The following is a 19,223-nucleotide window of genomic DNA, read 5'->3' on the forward strand; positions in this document are numbered from 1 at the left end:
AGGTGCTGGTACTCTCCAGGGCCATTTTTGGAAGTGGCGGTACTGAGTACCGCCGCGTTCCGGCCCACTTAAAGCACTGATTACTAGTAAAAAAAAATATATTAATAAAAATGGCATAAAACTATCCCCTATTTTGTAGACGCTATAACTTTTGCGCAAACCAATCAATAAACGCTTATTGCGATTTATTTTTTACCAAAAATATGTAGAAGAATACGTATCGGCCTAAACTGAGGAAAAAAAATTGTATATATATTTTTGGGGGATATTTATTATAGCAAAAAGTATTAAATATTGCTTTTTTTTTTTCAAAATTGTCACTCTTTATTTGTTTATAGTGCAAAAAATTAAGACCGCAGAGGTGATCAAATACCAACAAAAGAAAGCTCTATTTGTGGGGAAAAAAGGATGCCAATTTTGTTTGGGAGGCACATCGCACGACCGCGCAATTGTCAGTTAAAGCGACGCCGTGCCGAATCGCAAAAAGTGCTCTGGTTAAATGTAACCATATTGCTACACTTAGAGGCGCCTCTCTTCTCTTTTATACTCTGTGGCTCCTGCTGGATTTTGCTTCTAAATCCCCTTGTGGAGGCTTCCATTTGTGGATGGACATTTTATGGTTACACAACCTGTCACATTGCTATAATCTTTTTATATGGACTATAAACTGAAGGACCTATGAATAAATGGTTGTGGAACGAATTATTTGAGTTTCCATTATTTCTTATGTGGAAATTCGCTTTGATATACAAGTGCTTTGGATTACAATCCTAGATGACCCAATCACTCCTATTTGTTATGGGGCACAACTACAAATCATAGGGCCCCATGTAAAAAATGTATTTGGGCCTCCTAGATAAAGTTTACCAAACACTCTTAGGTTTAGTTCCTTCAGCCTGCGGGCATATAGCTGGATTCACGTAGATAGGCTTAACGTTAGGCAGGCGTAGCGTATCTCATATACGCTACGCAGCTAAGATACGACGGCGCCCGCGGTCGTATCTTAGCTAGATTTAAGTGTATCTCAATTTGAGAATACACTTAAATTTATGACGGCGCAGATTCAGAGTTACGACGGCGTATCTACTGATACGCCGGCGTAACTCTCTCTGAATCTGGCTAATAGTCAGTACAGATCTCTGGAATGGCGGCCCGGATTGCAGCAAAAACCTGACAAGGGTTCTGACCTTCCCTACTCTATCCAAAGCTATGAAAAACTTTTTGGCTGAACATACACTTTGGGGTTCAATCTGCTCCGCAATTGGTTGTGGATTGGAACAATGGGGAAGCAAGGGGAAGGTAAGCAGATTTTGCTTATGCTCCTCAGAGTAAAGTGAGGGGGCCCTATTCCTCCCACTGACACCAATGATGGGGCACTATTCCTCCCACTGACACCAGTGATGGGACACTATTCCTCCCACTGACACCAATGATGGGACACTATTCCTCCCACTGACACCAATGATGGGACACTATTCCTCCCACTGACACCAATGATGGGGCACTATTCCTCCCACTGACACCAATGATGGGACACTATTCCTCCCACTGACACCAATGATGGGTCGTCTAGGTTTACAATAAATGCAGTAAATAAAGAGACTGCTTGTGTATGAACATAACCCTACATACCATCTTCCATGATGGGTCTGTTGGAGTTTTATAATGCACTTCACAGAAGCTCAGTCTCTCCGATGTCTGGTTTCTCCATCTAATAGAAATGTTGAAGGCTGATTGCAGAAGCCGAATTTTTCTGATTATAGGTGTGATGGGAACCACTGTGAAATATTAAAGTTGTCATAGGTATGAAAAGAATAGATGGCACAACTCCAGTCGAACTGGTACAATCAGATAAAATATATAACTGTAAGTCGCTCTATCTGCCGAAATAATGTTACATTATCCACAACAAGACCATACATCACTTTTTTAAAAACCTGCAGTGCCCCATTATCCTGAATCCACTCCCAGCATTTAGCCTGGACCATAGATAATCGAATATCCTACTGGTGCTCTACCCCCGTACCAGACCATGTTTAATCATTCCGGGCCCCATGCTGAAGAATACAGCCTATCCATTCACTAGAGATCGGTGACATCACTGCGAATACAGCCTATCCATTCACTAGAGACCGGTGACATCACTGAGAATGCAGCCTAACCATTCACTAGAGATCGGTGACATCACTGCGAATACAGCCTATCCATTCACTAGAGACCGGTGACATCACTGAGAATGCAGCCTAACCATTCACTAGAGACCAGTGACATCACTGCGAATGCAGCCTATCCATTTACTAGAGACCAGTGACATCACTGCAAATGCAGCCTATCCATTTACTAGAGACCGGTGACATCACTGAGAATGCAGCCTAACCATTCATTAGAGACCAGTGACATCACTGCGAATGTAGCCTATCCATTCACTAGAGACCAGTGACATCACTGCAAGTGCAGCCTATCCATTTACTAGAGACCGGTGACATCACTGAGAATGCAGCCTAACCATTCACTAGAGACCAGTGACATCACTGAGAATGCAGCCTAACCATTCACTAGAGACCAGTGACATCACTAAGAATGCAGCCTATTCATTCATTAGAGATTGGTGACATCACTGAGAATACAGCCTATCCATTCACTAGAGACCACTAAGTATCACTAAGAATGCAGCCTATGGATTTACTAGAGACCAGTGACATCACTGAGAATTACAGCCTATTCATTCACTAGAGACCAGTGACATCACTGAGAATGCAACCTACCCATTCACTAGAGACCAGTGACATCACTGAGAATGTAGCCTATCCACTCACTAGAGACCAGTGACATCACTGAGAATGCAACCTATCCACTCACTAGAGACCGGTGACATCACTGACAATGTAGGCCATTTACTAGAGACTGGTAAAACCAATGAGAATCTGGCCTACCCAATCAGCAAAGACTGGGGATATCACTGACAATGCAGTCTATCCATTTACGTGAGACTGGTGACACTACTAAGAATGCAGCCTATCCAATAACTACAGACCAGTGACATCACTGAAAATTTAGCCTGTCTATTTAGTAGAGACCAGTGACATCATTGAGAAGGTAGCCTATGCAGTTGGTAGTGACCAGTGACAAGTGGCCGATAACAAGCAACACTGAATATAACTGAAGACTACAATCTATATCCACCCCCAGAAAGTGTGTTGGTGATGGGAGGGGGCAGCAGTCACAGCCCGGTGTCTGGCTGATGTGCCTAGCATTGCCACTGGTAATAGGGACACACCAGACTGTAAGCTCCTCTGCACGGGGAAGATATGACTAATTATATATAAACTGTGAAGTATTTGCGCAGAACATGCCTCTGCTATGAGAATTCTTGAAAGAAATTATCATCTGTATTAAATTATATTAGAAAAATACAAGTAGAAAGTAGGGATGTCCCGATACCGATACTAGTATCGGTATCGGTACCGATACCGAGCATTTCCCAAGTACTTGTACTCGGGGGAAATGGTCCGATACTTCACCCGATACCTGGGCAGTCAGGTATCGGGTGGTGGGGGGAGTTACCAGTCTTCTCTGTGTTGTCTTCTCCCCCTCCGTGCCGCTCTCCCCCCAGTGCCGTCTTGTTCCCCCAGTGCCGTCTTGTTCCCCCAGTGCCGTCTTGTTCCCCCAGTGCCGTCTTGTTACCTCAGTGCCGTCTTGTTCCCCCAGTGCCGTCTTGTTCTCCCGTGTCGCTCTCCCCCGTGCAGCTCTCCCCCCGTGCCGTCTTGTTCCCCAGTGCCGTGTTGTTCCCCCGTGCGGCTCTCCCTCGTGCAGCTCTCCCCCCATGCCGTCTTGTTCCCCAGTGCCTTGTTGTTCCCCCGTGCCGCTCTCCCTCGTGCAGCTCTCCCCCCGTGCCGTCTTGTTCCCCAGTGCCGCTATCCCCCCGTGCCGTCTTGTTCCCCAGTGCCGTGTTGTTCCCCCGTGCCGCTCTCCCTCGTGCAGCTCTCCCCCCGTGCCGTCTTGTTCCCCAGTGCCGTGTTGTTCCCCCGTGCCGCTCTCCCTCGTGCAGCTCTCCCCCCATGCCGTCTTGTTCCCCCTCCATGCAGCTCTCCCCCCCCATGCCATCTTGTCGCCCCCGTGCCGCTCTCCCCCCTCAATCTGTCAGGATGGAGAGCGGAGGTAGGAGCCGCTAAACCCGGCTCCTACCTTTTCCGAATGGACAGAGTCAGTGACCACTGACTCTGTCCATTCACATAACTGAGCATCGTAACCTGTGTTTACAATGCTTCAGTTTATGAATGGAGGTGCTTCCCTCCATTCATTTCAGCTGAGGCTGCAGAGAAAGGGACTGGGGAATCTGTGTCCTTGGTCCCTTTCTCTGTCTTAAAGGGGAGATGTCAGAGGTCTGTTAAGACCCCTGATATCTCTCCAAAGACCCCCCAACAGGACTGATTATGAAAAATGAAAAAAAAAAATTGTAATAAATAATTTAAAAAATAAAATGTAAATAATAATCAAAAAAGAAAAAAAAAAACACACTGACAATCCACTACCCCCCCCCCCCCCCTTTAAAAAAAAAAATAGTAAAAAATTAAAATTGTGTAAAAAAAATAAAAAAGTCACGTGACATTTTAAAAAAGTATCGGTATTCGGTATCGGCGAGTACTTGAAAAAAAGTATCGGTACTCGGCCTCAAAAAAGTGGTATCGGGACAACCCTAGTAGAAAGTATGAAATTCATGCAGTTCTTACCTATATCTGACACGCGGACCAGCACCACATCTGATACAGAGTAATTCAGCTGGTTCCTCGCCGTAATCTGAATACTAAACACGTCATCCCGTGTTCGGTTCACTGCGATCCGTACAGAGCCATCTTTCTTATTCTCCACATATGACGCTTCAGTCTGTAAACTAAATCATAACACTGGTTAGTTTTCTTATGACTGAACACAACCTTAAATGTGAACTGTCTGTGATGCCCACACATACTAATCTGCTTTAAAGTGTTACTACCCCCAGGACTCTGCATTCACTATATCTGGTCTCTCACAGTACACATAACATGGAAATGCAATTATTTTAGTAAAAACAGATAATTACCTTTTCTCATCAGCAGTATATAGTCTTGTGACTTCTATCAGTGTCTGGTTAAAGCTTGTAGGAGGATTTTTAATTGTCCTCTGACTGCCTTATGAGGCTGCAGGACCCCTGACCCTCTGTCTGACCAGTGCTGATTGCCTCTGTGCTGATCACATGTACTTTCCCAAAACAAAACAACAACAAAAAACTCTTTAGCAATACACACCAAACTGAGCATGTGTAGAGTTCCCCTTAAGGCTCCGTTCCAGGGCTGGCCCAAGACATTGAGCCGCCAGGGTCCAAGAATAAAGTGCTGCCCCTCCCCCCCCCAAAAAAAAATACCACATTATTATATATCATGATAGTTAAAAATAAAATTGCATTTATCAGGAAGTCAGATTTACATGTAACAAGTGTGGGAACAGTTTCGGGACGGCCCCTTCCTGTTCCCGGTGCACAAAGCAAGGTCCATAAAGACAATAGATTAGCGAGTTTGGGGCGGAGGAACTTGACTGGCCTGCACAGAGTCCTGATCTCATCCAACATCAGTGCCTGACTTCACAAATGCGCTTCTGGAAGAATGATCAAACATTCCCATAGACACACTCCTAAACCTTGTGGACAGCCTTCCCAGAAGAGTTGAAGCTGTTATAGTTGCAACTCAATATTAAACCTTACGGACTAAGACTGGGATGCGATTAAAGTTCGTGGGACAGATTCTTGTATCCCGGCGTAAAACTCGGCGGGCGTAACGTATCTGATTTACGTTAAGCCGCCGCAAGTTTTACGGGCAAGTGCTTGATTCACAAAGCACTTGCCTGTAAAGTTGCGGCGGCGTAGCGTAAATCCCCCGGCGCAAGCCCGCCTAATTCAAATGATCCGGGTAGGGGGTGTGGATCATTTAAATTAGGCGCGTTCCCGAGCCGAACGTACTGCGCATGCGCCGTCCCTAAAATTTCCCGACGCGCATTGCGCTAAATGACGTCGCAAGGACGTCATTGGTTTCGACGTGAACGTAAACGGCGTCCAGCCCTATTCACGGACGACTTACGCAAACAACGTAAATTTTTAAATTTCGACGCGGGAACGACGGCCATACTTAACATTGGCTGCCTCATATAGCAGGGGCAACTTTACGCGTAGCAAATCTTACGTAAACGTCGTAACTTCACTGCGTCGGTCGGGCATACGTTCGGGAATTCGCGTATTTTGCTAATTTGCATACTCGATCGGGAAAACAACGTTGGCGGAAAAAAATTGCAATTGCAAGAACCTTACGCCTGTCGGATCTAATGGTTATCTATGCCTAACTGATTCTATGAATCAGGTGCATAGATACGACGGGCGGACTCAGAGATATGACGGCGTATCTGGCGATACGCCGGCGTATCTCTTTTGAGAATCTGGCCCATAGAGTATATTGGAGGAGAAGCGCATCTATGTTGCCCACGCATTGAAATGTTTTTTTAATCTTAATTAACCCCTTAAGGACCGCCTCACGCCGATTTACGTTGGCAGAATGGCACGGCTGGGCACAATCACGTACAGGTACGTTGCCCTTTAAGAGCCCAGCCGTGGGTCGAACGCTCGTGACCCGATCCTGAGCTCTGTGACCGCGCCCACGGGACCCTCGGACTCGATCGCCGCCGGTGTCCCGCGATCGGGTCACAGAGCTGAAGAACGGGGAGAGGTAAGTGTAAACAAACCTCTCCCCGTTCTTCCTAGTGTGAGTGTCACTGATCATCTGTTCCCTGTCATAGGGAACGACGATCAGTGACGTCACACGCCAAGCCACCCCCCACACAGTAGTAATCACTCCCTAGGAAACACTTAACCCCTTCAGCGCCCCCTGCAGGTTAACACCTTCACTGCCAGTGTCATTTTTACAGTAATCAGTGCATTTTTATAGCACTGGTCGCTGTGAAAATGACAATGGTCCCAAAAAATGTGTCAAAAGTGTCCGATGTGTCCGCCATAATGTCGCAGTCATGATAAAAATCGCTGATCGCCGCCATTACTAGTAAAAAAATATATATATTAATACAAATGCAATAAACGCTTATTGCGATTTTTTTTAACCAAAAATATATAGAAGAATATGTATCGGCCTAAACTGAGGGAAAAAAACATTTTTTTATATATTTTTGGGGATATTTATTATAGCAAAAAGTAAAAAATATTGCATTTTTTTCAAATCGGTCGCTCTATTTTTGTTTATAGCGCAAAAAATAAAAACCGCAGAGGTGATCAAATACCACCAAAAGAAAGCTCTATTTGTGGGAAAAAAAGGACGCCAATTTTGTTTGGGAGCCACGTCGCACGACCGCGCAAATTGTCAATTACAGCGACGCAGTGCCATATCGCAAAAAGTGTCCTGGTCCTTTAGCTACAAAATGGCCCGGGGCTCAGGTGGTTAAGATGCACCCGTTGCTCAGTCCTCATAATGTCACGCAGCTTAAAAAAAAAAAAGTAAATTGTGACCTTTACTTTTTAAATGCCATTAGCAGAGATGATCTTATGGGGCCGCTGACTCTCAGTTCTTTCCCCACCACTCTGAGCGGATTGAAATGTAACTGGGACACCAGAAGCACGCGGCTCTGACATCGAAGGATTCCATCGTGATTAAAGCTGATAGGGTTTTGCAGCGCGGAGTGTGAGCGTGACCACAGCCAAGTGCAGCAAGAGGGGATCAAACCAATGTCACCAAAGAAGACAAAAACACCTTTACCACATTATGGGTTGGGTGTGACAAAATGACGTTGCAACCAAAAAAAAAAAAAAAAAAAAGATTTTTAGATACAATATCTGGGCCAAGGTGTGGGGGCGAGAACTGAGATGGTCGGCTCTCCAACTACTTAGACCCCTTTCACACTGGGGCGTTTTTCAGGCGCTTTTGGGCTAAAAATAGCGCCTGTAAAGCGCCTGATAAATGGCTCCTCTGCAGTCTCAGTGTGAAAGCCCGAGTGCTTTCACACTGAGGCGATTTCACACAGGACATTAAAAAAAAACTCCTGCAAGCAGCATCTTTGGAGCGGTGTGTATACAACACTCCTCCACCGTTGAAATGAATGGGCAGCGCGGCCGAACCGCCCGCAAAGCTGCGGGTGGTTTTTAACCCTTTTTCGGCTGCTAGCGGGGGTTAAAAGTGAGCGAATACCTCTGCAAAAAGGACGATAAAGCGCCGCTAAAAATATGCCGCCCCCCGCCACGGTGTGAAAGCAGCTTAACCACTTAAGGACCGGACCAATATGCTGCTAAATGACCCAAGGGGTTTTTACAATTCGGCACTGCGTCGCTTTAACAGACAATTGCGCGGTCGTGCGACGTGGCTCCCAAACAAAATTGGCGTCCTTTTTTCCCCACAAATAGAGCTTTCTTTTGGTGGTATTTGATCACCTCTGCGGTTTTTATTTTTTGCGCTATAAACAAAAATAGAGCGACAATTTTGAAAAAAATGCAATATTTTTTACTTTTTGCTATAATAAATACCCCCCAAAAACATATATAAAAAAAAAATGTTTCCTCAGTTTAGGCCGATACGTATTCTTCTACCTATTTTTGGTAAAAAAAAATCGCAATAAGCGTTTATCGATTGGTTTGCGCAAAATTTATAGTGTTTACAAAATAGGGGATAGTTTTATTATTTATTTATTTTTTACTACTAATGGCGGCGATCAGCGATTTTTTTCGTGACTGCGACATTATGGCGTACTCTTCGGACAATTTTGACACATTTTTGGGACCATTGTCATTTTCACAGCAAAAAATGCATTTAAATTGCATTGTTTATTGTGAAAATGACAGTTGCAGTTTGGGAGTTAACCACAGGGGGCGCTGTAGGAGTTAGGGTTCACCTAGTGTGTGTTTACAACTGTAGGGAGGTGTGGCTGTAGGTCTGACATCATCGATCGAGTCTCCCTATATAAGGGATCACTCGATCGATGCGCCGCCACAGTGAAGCACGGGGAAGCCGTGTTTACATACGGCTCTCCCCGTTCTTCAGCTCCGGGGAGCGACCGCGACTGAGTGGCTATAGTCGCGCCGTCGTCCCGGATTGCTCCCCGCGGGAATCCGACTGCCGCATGTAGCGGTGGGGGGTCCCGATCGGACCCCCGACCCACGTCTCGGCAGGGACGTACAGGTACGCCAATGTGCCTGTACGTGCCATTCTGCCGACGTACATATACATGCGGCGGTCGGGAAGTGATTAAAGTGGTTGTAAACCATCTCTGAGAACTTTCACCTACAGGTAAGCCTAGATTAAGGCCCCTTTCACACTGGGGCTGGAGGCGCGGTGGCGGTATAGCGCCGCTAAAGATAGCGGCGCTATACCGTCGGATTTTGCAGTGGGATTCAGCCCCTAGCGGTGCGGTATTAACCCCCGCTAGCGGCCGATAAAGGGTTAATACCGCCCGCAATGCGCCTCTGCATTGTTTTGCTCCTCTCACCGCTCCAAAGATGCTGCTAGCAGGAGATTTTTTTTCTCTCCTGCCAGCGCATCGCCTCGTGTGTCCGTGTTCATCCGATCCGCAGACGGAAGAAAAAATAGGATTTTCTTCCGTCCGCAAAATCGGATCTTTGCGGAGGCGGGTGATTACGGGTGTCAGCGGATGGTTATCCGCTCACACCCGCAATCACATAGGGACCAACGTATGTCCCTTTTTCATCCGCAAACGGTTGAATGAAAAAGCGTACACACGGTCCGCACATGGTAAAGGGGCCTAACTGTAGGGGGGATGGGCTGTGTGTGACACGACACTGATCACCGCCTCCAATTACAGGAAGCTGTGATCACTGTCCTGTCACTAGGAAGTCTGGGGGAAAATGCTTGTTTACATCAGCATTTCCCCGTTCTTCCTCACCGTGAGACGATCGCGGGTATCCCCCGCGGACATCGAGTCCGCAGGACCCGCAGACGGAGTCACGGAGCTCGCGGCAGGGGGGCGCGTCCACAATGCCGCTCCTTAAAGGGGATGTATATATATATATATACATCCATCTGCCTGCCCGCGTCATTCTGCCGACGTATATCGTCGTGCGGCGGTCGGCAAGCAGTTAATGGCACTGATGATGTCAGTGGCAGTTAGTCAGTTGCCCCCCAGCGTCAGTGTCTAGTGTCACCGCACTGTCGGAGTCCCATCATAACTCGCTGATCGCCACCAGCAATATATAGTTTGTAGGCGCTATATACCGTATTTATCGGGGTATAGCGCGCTCCCGCGTATAGCGCGCACCCCTAAAGTTGCCCCGAATTCCTGTGGAAAAAAGATTTTTTGTACTTACAGTTTTGGTGTCTTGCGCAGCGTCCATCGGCGGCCTCGTCGGGTCCGTCTGCGGCTTCGGGTGTCCTCTTCGTCGGGTCCGGCGTCCTTCTGCGGCGTCCTCGCGTCCTCCCCGCTCGTTTCCCGCGCCGAGTTTGAATACTGCGCCGACATATACCGAGCGCAGTACACTCGTGTATCGTCGGGCAGGCTCGGCTAATCTCGCGCTGACGTCCTGTACGTCCAGGACGTCAGCGCGAGAGGAGCCTAGACTGCCCGAAGATACACGAGTGTACTGCGCTCGGTATATGCCGGCGCAGTATTCAAACTCGCCCGGGAAAGCGGGTATCGGCGTATACCGCGCACCCACGATTTTGTCCTGATTTTCAGGGCAAAATAGTGCTCGGTATACGCCGATAAATACGGTAACTTTCATGCAAAAAAATCAATATAGACTTATTGGGATTTTTTTTCCCAATCAAAAATATGTAGCAGAATACATTTTGGGCAAATTGGTCTATTTTAGTTTATATCGCAAAAAATAAAAACTGCAGTGGTAATCAAATACCACCAAAAGAATGCTCCATTTGTGTGAAAAAAATAAAAACATTATATACATTTTGGGTACAGCATTGCATGACTGAGCAATTACCAGTGAAAAGAGCGCAGTACTGAATAGCAAAAAAATGGCCTGGTCATGAAGGGGGTAAAATCTTCTGGAGCTGAAGTGGTTAAATAACACCAAGGGCATATCTGGCAAAGAAGTAATTAAAGCAACCACGATTGCTGAAATGCTGCCATTTATCGGCTTCCTGTTAACCCCGTCATCTCTTCCTCACTCCCCGATCTGATTAACCAAGATAACATGTACCAGTAAAAAGCTAATGGTTTCTTTTCACATTGGCAAATATAGTAGCGAGTGAAACTGAAGATCAAAGACTCTCAGATATATTTATTTACTTTTTTTTTATTCTCACCAGGGCCGATAAAGGCAGAGGGGTAGATTCAGTAAGCAATTGCGTCTGCGTATCCATAGATACACAGCGCAATTGCTTAGTTGCGCCGGCGTATCGACTTTTCTGTATTCAGGAACCTCGATACGCCGACTGCAGCCTAAGATATGACTGGCATAAGGCTCTTATGCCGTCGTATCGCAGGCTGCATTCTTACGATGGCCGCTAGGTGGCGTTCCTGTAGTGGTCAGCGTAGAGTATGCAAATTGCATACTCACGCCGATTCACAACCGTACGCGCGCCCTGCGTTTGCATTTTACATCGTTTGCGTTCGTCGGTTTCTACGTAAGGCTGCCCATGCTATTAGCAGGGGCAGCCAATGCTACGTATACCCGTCGTTCCCGCGTCGCGATTTTTAAAAATTACGTTGCTTGCGTAAGTGAATGGCGATGGACGCCATTTACGTTCACGTTGAAGCAAATGACGTCCTTACGACGTCATTTACCGCAATGCACGTCGGGAAAGTTTCCCGACGGAGCATGCGCACTACGTTCGGCGCGGGAACGCGCCTAATTTAAATGATCCACGCCCCCTACGGGATCATTTAAATTATGCACGCTTACGCCGGGCAGTTTTACAGAGCGCGCACGCAAATTACGGAGCTACTGCTTCGTGAATGAAGCGTAGCTCAAGTAATTTACGGAGGCGTAGCGTAAAAACGGTTACGCTGCGCTTCCGTAGTAGTGTGCGCCCCTACCTGAATCCACCCCAGACTTGGCAGGTGCTAAAGGGCAGCAGAGCTGTGGGGGGCACTGTTCATGTAACAAAGCCTAATTCAGGCCTAGATTACACCTATGCCTTTTATAGTGCCTTTTCAGTTTTTGCAGAAACAACCTATAGCATGGTTTCCTATGGGTCACGTCCACATCTGTGCATATTATGGGTCAGGGACTTTTTTCTGTTTTTTTGGTTCCATAGACTTCAATGGATCAAAAGAGTGTATTGAAAAATCAAAATGCACCTGGAATATGTAACTGCAACCTGCATAGGTGTGAACAAGGCCTTATAGTAGTTAAATGGTTTGGGGATTTTTTTCTTTCACGTCATCTTACTTTTTCTTTGTTGTCCATCCTCGTTCCCTCTTCATGTTTTTCTGAGATCTTTCAGCATGGATTTTTCTGAGAATAATATCAAATGTGTCACAAGTAACTTTTTAGGCTTCATTTCCACTGGCGTTTTTACAGCCACTTTTCTGAGCGTTTTTTACAGCTTAAAAACGCCTGTCCATGTTATTCTATGGCATCATGCCCACATAGGCGTTTTTGAGCTGTAAAAAAAAACGCAGGACCAGGGCGTTCTGAAGCTCCAGAGTAGAGCTGTAAAAATGCCAGACATTAAAAAACGCGCGAAAAACGCTCAAAAACGTGACCGCTGCATTTTTAAAGCTGCAGCTCACAAAAAACAAAAACAATTTTTTTTTTTCCATCTCTTGTAGCATGTTCACAGTCTCTGCCCATCTCTTGTAGCATGTTCACAGTCTCTGCCCATCTCTTGTAGCCTGTCCACAGTCTCTGACCATCTCTTGTAGCATGTTCACAGTCTCTGACCATCTCTTGTAGCCTGTCCACAGTCTCTGACCATCTCTTGTAGCATGTTCACAGTCTCTGCCCATCTCTTGTAGCATGTTCACAGTCTCTGACCATCTCTTGTAGCATGTTCACAGTCTCTGCCCATCTCTTGTAGCCTGTTCACAGTCTCTGCCCATCTCTTGTAGCATGTTCACAGTCTCTGCCCATCTCTTGTAGCATGTTCACAGTCTCTGATCATCTCTTGTAGCATGTCTGTAGTCTTTGACCATCTCTTGTAGCCTGTCCACAGTCTCTGGCCATCTCGTGTAGCATGTTCACAATCTCTGGCCATCTCTTGTAGCCTGTCTATAGTCTCTGACCATCTCTTGTAGCATGTCTATAGTCTTTGACCATCTGTTGTAGCATGTCTATAGTCTTTGACCATCTCTTGTAGCCCGTCCACAGTCTCTGACCATCTCTTGTAGCATGTCTATAGTCTTTGACCATCTCTTGTAGCCTGTCCACAGTCTCTGACTATCTATTGTAGCCTGTCCACAGTCTCTGGCCATCTCTTGTAGCATGTTCACAATCTCTGGCCATCTCTTGTAGCCTGTCTACAGTCTCTGTCCATCTCTTGTAGCATGTCTATAGTCTTTGACCATCTCTTGTAGCCTGTCCACAGTCTCTGACTATCTCTTGTAGCCTGTCCACAGTCTCTGGCCATCTCTTGTAGCATGTTCACAATCTCTGGCCATCTCTTGTAGCATGCCCTCAGTCTCTGACCATCTCTTGTAACATGTTCACAGTCTCTGGCCATCTCTTGTATCCTGTCCACAGTCTCTGACTATCTCTTGTAGCCTGTCCACAGTCTCTGGCCATCTCTTGTAGCCTGTTCACAGTCTCTGACCATCTCTTGTAGCCCGTCCTCAGTCTCTGACCATCTCTTGTAACATGTTCACAGTCTGACCATCTCTTGTAGCATCTCTGTAGTCTCTGACCATCTCTTGTAGCATGTTCACAGTCTCTGACCATCTCTTGTAGCCTGTCCACAGTCTCTGACCATCTCTTGTAGCATGTCTATAGTCTTTGACCATCTCTTGTAGCATGTCTATAGTCTCTGACCATCTCTTGTAGCCTGTTCACAATCTCTGGCCCTTTTTTTGTAGCATGTCTGTAGTCTCTGACCATCTCTTGCAACATGTTCTAGGCTTCTGGTCATCTGTTGTAACTTATACATAATACTGACCATCTCCTGTTGCATTTCTGTAGTCTCTCACAGCTTTCTGTGGCACAACATTCACTGAATAATATGTATATACAGTATATCAGGGGCTGCACTTGAGGCTCTCTATATCAAGTAAGTTGGCCACCCTTGTTCTACTGTCTTCAATAAAGGGGCTTTAGTTTGTTTAAAGTGTATGTAAACCCGAGTCCACTAAATATACCATTGAAAATATTTTGTTAATCTGTTTAATAAATTAAAATAATACCCTTTAATTTTGCCAGTAATTTTGTGAGCTGATAGCTTCCTGTGCTCTCTGCCTGTGTACAAGTAAGTGTTACTGAGATGGGGTGCGGTTATGGAGCAGGAGGTGTTAAAAGTGGTGGTGGGGGCACTAGTAGTAGTGCTATAATATATGAATAAATGAGATATAAATATAGAATATAGTAAGTGCTATGTGTATATATTTTTCAAACTAACCAGCTCCTAAACAAATAAGATAACCTCATATTTGTGTAATCATAAATAAATAAATCTATAAATGAACAATCCACAAAAAACAGTGCGCAAACCCACTCATTAGCCAATAATGAGTACGTCACGAAAAGTTATTATATTAAACTGTACAAAGCAACTGTATATGAGAATTACAAGTGAAATAAAGTGCTGCATGAAAAAATCAGTCCATCAGAAAAAGTCCATATATTCCTCCTATGCAGTGGCGGTTCGTCCATAGAGGGCGCTGGAGCGCCGCCCCGTCTGGCTCTCACCGCCACTGAGTCTAATAACATAGATTCATGCATTGCACGAATCTATGTTATTATCGCCGCTGCCGCTGTTCTATTCAGATGGTCGGCGCTCATGTCTGAACATCTGAATAACGGCAGCTGGTTGGCTGTACGGAAGTGCCTATCAGAGTCAACGACTCTGATAGGCTTTTCCGAGTACAGCCCTCGGGTCCCGGGAGCTTATACAAGGAACGCACTAGGGATGCGCTGCTTGGATAAGACTGACAGGCGTCTCAGCCAATCAGGTTGGCCGATTCTGGCTACCGGTAACCTGATTGGCTGAGACGCCTGTCAGTCATCGAGGGCGGTAGAAGACATCGAGGGACGTGGATGGCTGACTCCAGTAAAGGTAAGTGCCGGGCGGGGGGGAAAGGGGCACTTTACAGGGCACAACAGCGACATCAATGGGCACAGTGGCAACAATAGGCACAGTGGGGACAATGGGCACAGTGGGGACGATTAAAGGGCACAGCAGCGACAATTAAAGGGCACAGCGGTGACAATTAAAGGGCACAGCGGTGACAATTAAAGGGCACAGCGGTGACAATTAAAGGGCACAGTGGTGACAATTAAAGGGCACAGTGGTGACAATTAAAGGGCACAGTGGCTGTGTTTGATGGCATGGCACAGTGGCTGCGTTTGATGGCATGGCACAGTGGTGACAATTGATGGCACAGTGGCTGCGTTTGATGGCATGGCACAGTGGCTGCGTTTAATGGCATGGCACAGTGGTGCGAATTGATGGCACAGTGGCTGCGTTTGATGGCATGGCACAGTGGTGACAATTAATGGCACAGTGGCTGCGTTTGATGGCATGGCACAGTGGTGACAATTGATGGCGCAGTGGCTGCATTTGATGGGCACAGTGAGGCTGCAATTTTTTTTTTCGTTTGCGCCCCCCCGAAAATGTTGAGCATCAGCCGCCACTGCTCCTATGTGATTAGAGCCAAATGGCATTCCACCTTCACCAACCGTTGATGTGCACACCCAAAGTGATCAATAGCTAGATGGCCTCGGCTCTTACCAAATGAAGTTGACCCTTTTTAGTATAAAAAAGAGGTCAAATGCGCTGTGTCAGGTTAAACCTGTTTATTGGATGGATCGATGCACCTCTCTCCCCTATTAGCAGAAGGCTCCCATGCGGATATGTAAAAACGAAGATGATGCCAATATAGTGTAATATTGTTTAATAAAAAGGGTAACATAAAATAGCCAAATAGCTTCTTACTTTTAAAAGTGCCCTGAACCCGGCACTGAGGCTTGCTCGCGTGTCTAGGTGGATGGAGGTCCCGACTTTCTGCCTGTAGTGGCGTGCGTTCCACCTTGCTGACGCCACAGACCAGCTGGACCGGAAGTTACGATTAGTGCGTGTGTGACCAGGTACCGCCTCGACGTACGTTTCGTATTCTATGTCTTCAGGAAGCGTACCCGGCCACGCACTGATATGTCCTTAAATATGTCAATCAGTTAGGCTATGGGGAGGGGATTGATGACCGCCTCTGTCCTGGTTTCAGTGCCTATGCCGTATATACAAACAATAGCTCCGGGTATATTAATCCACACAACCCGGAATGGTCCATGATCGTGTGTCACATTATATAAAGATTAAATTCCTCAAATTCTTCCAATCTAGGATGACATTGGAGCTTGCTATAATCACTGAACAAGATTATAATTATGATATATGTTAAGAATATTTAATTCAATGTATGTAGTGAATAAATATGAAATATATATTTTTTTTATAATGTAATAAAAAATCTCCTTATATAAAAAAACTTTCTATACAAAAAAAATGTTTTTATTAAAAAAAAAAAATAACCTTATGGATTAAATTTATATATTAGTTAGAAAGCTATTTAAATCGAATTCTATGTTGAGGCCCTCTTGCTCCATTCTTTCACTATGTAGCAAGAGGGGTTATGGAGCAAGAGGGGTTATGAAGATGGGAAGCGGTTATGGAGATGGGGAATGGTTATAGAGATGAAAAAGGGTAATGGAGATAAAGAAAGATTATGGAGATAGAGGGATTATGGAAATGAAGAGGGGTTATGGAGATAAAGGGTTATGGAGATGGGGAGCAGTTATGGAGGAAGAGGAGTTATAGAGATGAAGAATATTTATGAGATCAAAAAGGGGTAGAGATTAAAAGTGTTATAGAGATGAAGAAGGTTTATGGAGATGTTGAGTGGTTATGAAGGAAGAGAGGTTATGGAAATGAAGAGGGGTTATGGAGATGAAGAAGGGCTATGGAGTAAGAAGGGCTATGGAGGAAGAAGGGTTATAGAGATGAAGAAGGGTTATAGAGATGAAAAAAAGGTTATAGAGATAAAAGTTATGGAGATGGGGAATGGTTATGAATGGTTATGGAGTTATGGAAATGAAGAGAAGTTATGGAGAGGAAGAAGAAGGGTTATGGAGAGGAAGAAGAAGGGTTATGGAGAGGATAAGAGGTTATGGAGATGAAGAAGGGTTATGGAGATGAAGAAGGGTTATGGAGATGAAGAAGGATTATGGAAATTAAGAGGGGTTATGTAGATGGGGAGGGGTTATGGAGGAAGAGGGGTTATGGAGATGAAGAAGGGTTATAGAGATGAAGAAGAAGGGTTATGGAGATGAAGATGGGTTATGGAGATGAAGAAGGGTTATAAAGATGAAAAATGGTTATAGAGATGAAAAGGGGGTCTGGAGATAAAGAAAGGTTATGGAGATGGGGAATGGTTATGGAGTTAAGGAAATGAAGAGAGGTTATGGAGAGGAAGAAGGGTTATGGAGAGGAAGAAGGGTTATGGAAATTAAGAGGGGTTATGGAGATGGGGAGCGGTTATGGAGAAAGAGGAGTTATGGAGAAGAAGAAGAGTTAGAGATGAAAAGTGTTATAGAGATAAAGAAGGGTTATGGAGATGTTGAGTGGTTATGAAGGAAGAGAGGATATGGAAATAAAGAGGGGTTATGGAGATGAAGAAGAAGGGTTATGGAGATGAAGAAGAAGGGTTATGGAGATGAAGAAGAAGGGTTATGGAGATGAAGAAGGGTTATGAAGATGGAGAACGGTCGTGGAAATGGAGAGAGATTATGGAAATTGAGAGGGGATCTGGAGATGAAGAGGGAAGATGAAGAGGGGATATGAAGATGAAGAGGGCATATGGAGATGAAGAGGGGATATGGAGATGAAGAGGGGATATGGAGATGAAGAGGGGATATGGAGATGACGAGTGGTTAAGGAGCTCAAGAGGGGGAGGAGATAAAGAGGGGGCTGTGTTCTTTGTATTCAATCAGAACTGAATTGGCAGGGCTGACACCACATGCATAGAGCTTCAGAGCTAAAAATTTTAGAGCTAAATTTTTGGGCTATTTAGCTGCTATCATATGTATGGGTAATGCAAAAGACAGACTTTGGTGCTTAATTATAAAGGCAGTAATCTTTCCTTTCCAGTCAATGGCTTCCTTCTTTACTTTCCACAGCTATAGACTGGTTTCTTTGGGCAATACCTTGAAGACACCCTCAATGTAATGAATGTGACTGAAAATAAGGTAATAAAAAAGAACTTACCTAACGACATGTACATCATAGCTTGTGCTCAAGTCTGTTTCTTGCCCTCTATCCCACGTACATGTCATCTCAGACGATAATTCTCCCAGAGAACATGATATATTAGAGGGTCTGTCAGGAGGATCTAAAAGGAAACATACAGTATTTTGAAAAAATAAATGGATTACAGTGGCCTAAATTACACTATATTGCCAAAAGTATTGGGACGCCTGCCTTTACACGCACATGAACTTTAATGGCATCCCAGTCTTAGTCTGTAGGGTTGAATATTGAGTTGGCCCATCCTTTGCAGCTATAACAGCTTCAACTCGTCTGGGAAGGCCGTCCACAAGGTTTAGGAGTGTGTCTATGAGAATGTTTGACCCATTCTTCCAGAAGCGAATTTGTGAGGCCAGGCACTGATGTTGGGCGAGGCCTGGCTCGCAGTCTCCTGACCTTGTGGATGGCCTTCCCAGAAGAGTTGAAGCTGTTATAGCTGCAAAGGGTGGGCTAACTCAATATTGAACCCTACGGACTAAGACTGGGATGTCTTCCTTGTCTTGGAAGGTTGATGGTTGTAACGGTCAGGGGTTAACACCGTTTACGATATTCCATTCCACCAACCCAAGACAGCTTCCGACACTCCACAATCCAGCAGACAGGACCCATTGGGTTTCCCCCACAAACGAGACACACACAGCTCTGTCTCTGGTTCCAAAACATATGAACACTTTAATGGTAAACTCAGGTTGTTATATACAGTTAGAAACCAAATCTGGACAATGACTCAACTCCACCCACAACATCACACAAAGGGGTGCTAACGAGTCCCCCTCAATC

The 19,223-nt window shown here is 45.4% G+C and overlaps 1 protein-coding gene across 1 annotated transcript in view; it reads right to left on the reverse strand.

Annotated features, from left to right (window-relative positions):
- The window catches only part of LOC120946048 (interleukin-12 receptor subunit beta-2-like), a 99,443-nt gene that overhangs the window by 66,408 nt on the left and 13,812 nt on the right, over positions 1-19,223 (reverse strand). The window contains exons 4-6 of the mRNA XM_040360746.1: positions 18,405-18,528; positions 4,731-4,891; positions 1,633-1,778 (exon numbers count right to left, since the gene is read on the reverse strand). Coding sequence (XP_040216680.1) covers positions 1,633-1,778; positions 4,731-4,891; positions 18,405-18,528 — 431 coding nt within the window. The remainder of the gene's footprint in view (positions 1-1,632; positions 1,779-4,730; positions 4,892-18,404; positions 18,529-19,223) is intronic.

This window comes from Rana temporaria, chromosome 7 (genome assembly GCF_905171775.1).
Source record: "Rana temporaria chromosome 7, aRanTem1.1, whole genome shotgun sequence".
Lineage (NCBI taxonomy): Eukaryota > Metazoa > Chordata > Amphibia > Anura > Ranidae > Rana > Rana temporaria.